This window comes from Danio rerio, chromosome 9, assembly GCF_049306965.1.
Source record: "Danio rerio strain Tuebingen ecotype United States chromosome 9, GRCz12tu, whole genome shotgun sequence".
Classification (NCBI taxonomy): Eukaryota; Metazoa; Chordata; class Actinopteri; order Cypriniformes; family Danionidae; genus Danio; species Danio rerio.
This window is the reverse complement of record NC_133184.1, coordinates 32,205,161-32,210,567: the sequence shown is the minus strand read 5'-3', so window position 1 is coordinate 32,210,567 and position 5,407 is coordinate 32,205,161. Positions and strand designations below refer to the sequence as shown.

At 38.2% G+C, this 5,407-nt stretch overlaps 1 protein-coding gene across 1 annotated transcript; it reads left to right on the top strand.

Moving 5' to 3' along the window:
• The first annotated feature begins 1,249 nt into the window (after positions 1–1,249).
• LOC101884285 (E3 SUMO-protein ligase ZBED1) lies at positions 1,250–4,762 on the top strand. Its single transcript, XM_068223649.1, has 2 exons — positions 1,250–1,489; positions 2,054–4,762. The coding sequence occupies exon 2, from the start codon at positions 2,867–2,869 to the stop codon at positions 3,734–3,736; it is 870 nt and encodes a 289-aa protein (XP_068079750.1). The 5' UTR covers positions 1,250–1,489; positions 2,054–2,866; the 3' UTR covers positions 3,737–4,762.
• Positions 4,763–5,407: the final 645 nt, after the last annotated feature.

Here is a 5,407-nt window from a genome sequence, read left to right as displayed (position 1 = left end):
CATTGTGTGTGTCTATATGTATAATGTTTAGAGTGTGTATATGTATAGTATGTTAGGATTCATCAGCTTATATGTAAATGTATAGAATATATTGTGTGCATATGGAGTATGTTTATGTATAAAGTGTATCCTCTCTGTGTGTGTGTATTATGTGTGCATATGTATGGGGTGTATATGTATGGAGTGTATTGTGTTTGTATAGAACATATCATGTGTGCAAATGTATGGAGTGTATCGTGTGTACATATGTAAAGAATGTATCATGTGCGCAAATGTATGAAGTGTATGGTGTATCATGTGTGCATATGTATAGAATGTATCGTGTGTCTATATTTATGAAGTGTATCATGTATGGAATATGTATAAAGTGTATCATGTATGGTGTGTGTGTGTGTATATTTATAAAATGTATCATGTGTGCATATGTATGGAGTGTATCATGGGTGTATCGTGTGCATATGTGTAGAATGCATTGTGTGTCTATATGTATAAAGTATAGAGTGTGTATGAGTATAGTATGTTAGGATTCATCAACTTATATGTATATGTATAGAATATATTGTGTGCATATGGAGTATGTATATGTATAAAGTGTATCGACTCTGTGTGAATGTATCGTGTGTATTATGTCTGCATATGTATGGGGTGTATATGTGTGGAGTGTATTGTGTGTGTATGTATAGAACATATCATGTGTGCATATGTATGGAGTGTATCGTGTGTATATATGTATGAAGTGTATCATGTATGGAATATGTATAAAGTGTATCATGAGTGTAGGCTTGTGCCGGTATTCGGTAATGCGATAAATCACGGTAATGAATATGCACGATATTGTTATCGCGGGCACTTCAAAATACCGTGAAAAATAATAGATCCGAATTTATATTCTTAGAACGCGCCTTAGCTTATTTTCCATCAACCGCTTGAAGAAACACTGCGTATATGCTGCGCAGAACTAATGCGCACTCTGATGTAAACAATCCCCACATGTAGAAGCACTGTGTGCACGCAGTGCGCGCCGCCGCTGCCACCGCACTATAATCCTCACACGAAGAAGAAGCATGGCGGAAGGAGGAACGCTGCCGACAATTTATCCCCCTTCAGCTTATTTTCCATCAACCGCTTGAAGAAACACTGCGTATATGCTGCGCAGAACTGATGCGCACTCGGATGTAAACAATCCCCGCATGTAGAAGCACTGTGTGCACGCAGTGCGCGCCGCCGCTGCCACCGCTCTCTTATCCTCACACGAAGAAGCATGGCGGAAGGAGGAACGCTGCCGACAATTTATCCCCCTTCAAAAAGGGTAAAGTCAGAGGTTTGGAAATATTTTGGGTTCCAAAAAAATGCAGAGGGATTGCTGATCGAAGACGGTTTCCCTTTGTGTAAAACATGTGGACGGAAAGTGGCTGCTAAACACGGGAACACGTCTAACATGTTTGCTCATATTCGCGACAACTATCCACTGCAATTCAGGGAGATAAAGGTAAGACACTTAATTTCTCATGCTGAATACCACATAAAACAACTATTTGAAAGACAGGATTGCAAAATTACGTTAACTTATTTCCATTTGCTGCGTGTTGCTTGCTTCCATGTACGTTAGTTTAAAAGTTAGCATAAACTCCACTTGCTACACTTAAGTTTGCATCTCGTATTTTAACAACAAAATACAATACTCAGCTAAAAGTAAGTTCTGTAATTAATAATTGAAGTTAGGCAGAATAATGTGATTTTAAGTTAAAAAGGAATGCAACACAATCATACATTTTCACACAGTGCGAGTAAACGTGATGTTTACATGTTTACAAGAGAGTAACGTTACAAGTAAAGTGCAAAACTTAAGCTCATCATCGTGTGTTTTCTATTACTAAAATATAGTTTGAAATGACAGATGCATTTAGTTGAAAGTTGCAACTTGGGTTATTTTTAGTCTAAAAACAAAACAAAAAAAACGAAAATTTACTTTGCTTGTATTCTCTGTCTGAACAGCATCTTTTATTTAAATTATCAGAGGTATGAAGTAATATTTTTCATTCCTATTTTACAGAGTGGCCATGCATCTAGCAGTGCTGGTTCATCTTCAGCTGAAGCCATCGTTCAACCAACAGTTCAAGAGGCATTCCAGCGTCAGGCTTCATATGGACCTTCATCTCATCGGGCCAAGGAAATCAATCATGCCATAGCATACTGTATTGCTAAAGACATGATCCCCATTTACACAGTAGCAAAACCAGGATTTCTGAAACTGATGAAGACAACAGTTCCACTTTAAAAAGTTCCCTCACAGAAGTTTTTCTCTAAGACAGAATTACCCAAAATGTATAACAGTCTAAAAGAGGATGTTGGCAAGCGTATAGCCCAAGGAAAATGGTATGCAGCAACTACTGACCTATGGACCAGCAGTGGAGGAAGTGGTCATCCATACATCAGCTTCACCATCCACTACCTCACAGATTGGAAACTTCAATCAAACTGCCTGGAAACACAGTTTTTTCCAGAAGACCACACTGCTGACAATATCAGTGAATTTTTTGATAACATGTTGCAGGAGTGGGGCATCAACAAAGAGTTTTTTGTCAGTATTACAACTGATAATGCTACAAACATGAAAAAGGCATTCGAGACCACCTTTCCTGGCCAGTGGTTTGGGTGTTTTGGCCACAACTTGAATCTGGCCATTTCTAAAGCTCTGAAAATCCAGAGGGTGGACACAGCTGTCCGAAGCTGTCGACATTTGGTGCAGGGATTTTCAAGAAGCTGAAAGAGAAGAAGAGAGCTCAGAAATAAACAAGAGGCCTTAAATATCCCTCAGAGGTCACTCATCCATGATGTAGTCACTAGATGGGGATCGACACAGAAAATGCTGCAGAGGTTTATTGAACAACAGCAGGCAGTCTGTGCTGTACTGGCAACGGAGGGAGGTGCATGGCATTTGATGCCAAAGGATGCAGATATTGCAGTCATTGAACAAGTCTTGCAAATCCTTCAACCACTCAGTGTTTTTACTGATGCTTTGGCTTCAGAGAGCAGAGTAAGTCTGTCAGCCCTGTGGCCGGTGCTAAGTCACATCATCTCAGACATTCTTGAGGTAAAAAATGAAGACAGTGCCCTCACCATAGACCTGAAGAGGGTAATGAAGTCAGATCTTGAATCCAGGTACAGTGTTGATGCAAAGAAGGTGATGGACTTGACAAGCTTCATTGATCCCCGGTTTAAAGGAAGCTTTTCTGATGACCTTGATGCCACGGTCAACTGCTGTATTGAGGAAGCCTCAAAACTGGCAGAGATGACAACACTGAGTCAGGGAGCTGCCCAGACAGAGCAAAGCAGCTCAACCCCCCTGCCCTTCACTCACACACACACCTCTGAAAAACAGCAGCAAAGCTTGGCCACCCTGCTCAACAAAATCACCTCCACAAGGCAGCAGAGAGCAGAGGAGCAGGAGGGTGAAAGCAGCATGAAGTCAAAGACTGAAGCTGAGATCAAACTGTATCTTTCTCTGCCACTAATAAAATCAGAGGCAGATCCATTGCAGTGGTGGAGTTTGCATGCTGAAGAACTTCCTCATCTTGCTACCTTGGCTGAGAAGTTTCTCTGCATTCCTGCAACAAGTGTTCCCTCAGAGAGGGTATTTAGTGCCAGTGGACATATCCTCTCACCTCAGCGTTCAAAGCTCAAGCCAGAAAAAGTGAACATGCTCACATTTTTGCACTTTAATCTCAAGGACTAAAATATGCCAGGCAGCCCAGAAGAGATACCAGGAATTGGTTGAAAATGTTTATTGTTGATTCATTAAAAATAGTTTTTTGCTCTTAAATCTATTTAAAAACATATAACAAATGTTGTTCTTTTGCAGTTTGCACATTCACTTTGATATAATTGCTCAAGTTTACTTTTAAATTGTGCATTGTTTTATTTATATTTATTTGTATTTAAATGTTTGAAGTACTTTTAGTTAATTAAAAAGTTCTTAAAGTTACTAAGTTGACGAAACAGTTTTTTGTGTTTTTTTTACCTGTTTCTCTAGTAAAATTACAATATCGTGATAATACCGTATACCGTGATTAAAGCTTAATCAATTAATCGCAGCATGAAAATGTGATACCGGCACATGCCTACATGAGTGTATGTATATAATGTATGGTGTGTGTGTATAGAATGTATCATGTGTGCATATGTATGGAGTGTATACGTATGGCGTATCGTGTGCATATGTATAAAATGTATCGTGTGTCTATATGTATAAAGTGTATCATGTATGGAATATGTATAAAGTGTATCATGAGTGTATGTATATAATGTATGGTGTGTGTGTATAGAATGTATCATGTGTGCATATGTATGGAGTGTATCATGTGTGCATATGTATGGAGTATATCATGTATACATATGTATGGTGTATCATGTGTGCATATGTGTAGGATGCATTGTGTGTCTATATGTATAGTATGTCAGGACTGTGGGTAAGTGATTTGCCTCTCACACTGGAGACCCGGGTTCTATCCTAGAGACTGACAAGAGTGTGTTATGTATGGTGTATCTTGTGTGATTTTATGTATAAAATGAATCGTGTTTATATGTATAAAGTGTATCATGTGTGCATATGAATGGAGTGTGTCGTATGTATATTTAGAATGTATGGAGTGTATTGTGTGTATATGTATTGAGTTTATCATGTATGGAGTATGTATATGTATAAAGTGTATCATGTGTGCAAATGTATAGAGTGTATTATGTGTATAAACATATGGAGTATATGTGTAGTGTGTCTAGATTCATCTCATTTCAGTAGCTTAGTGGATAAGAAATTCACTTTTGACACCGGAGACCCGGGTTCTATCCTAGACGCTGACAACAGTATGTTATGTATAGAGTGTATCATGTGTGATTCTATGAATAGAATATATTGTGTGTCTATATGTATGAAATGTATAATGTATGGAATATGTATAAAGTGTATCGTGTGTGTATGTATAGAATGTATCATGTGTGCATATGTATGGAGTGTATCATGTGTGCATATGTGTAGAATGCATTGTGTATGTATAATGTGTAGAATATGTATATGTATAAAGTGTATCATGTGTGTATATGTATAGTATGTCTGGATTCATCACATTCCAGTAGCTCAGTGGATAAGTGATTCACCTCTGACACTCGAGACCCGGGTTCTATCCTAGCGTATGTTATGTATGGAGTGTATCATGTGTGATTTTATGTATAGAATGAATCGTGTGTATATGTATGAAGTGTATCAAGTGTGCATATGTATGGAGTGTTTTATGTGTGTGTATATATGTGAAGAATGTATCATGTGCGCAAATGTATGAAGTGTATATGTATGGTGTATCATGTGTGCATATGTATAGAATGTATCGTGTGTCTTTATGTATGAAGTGTA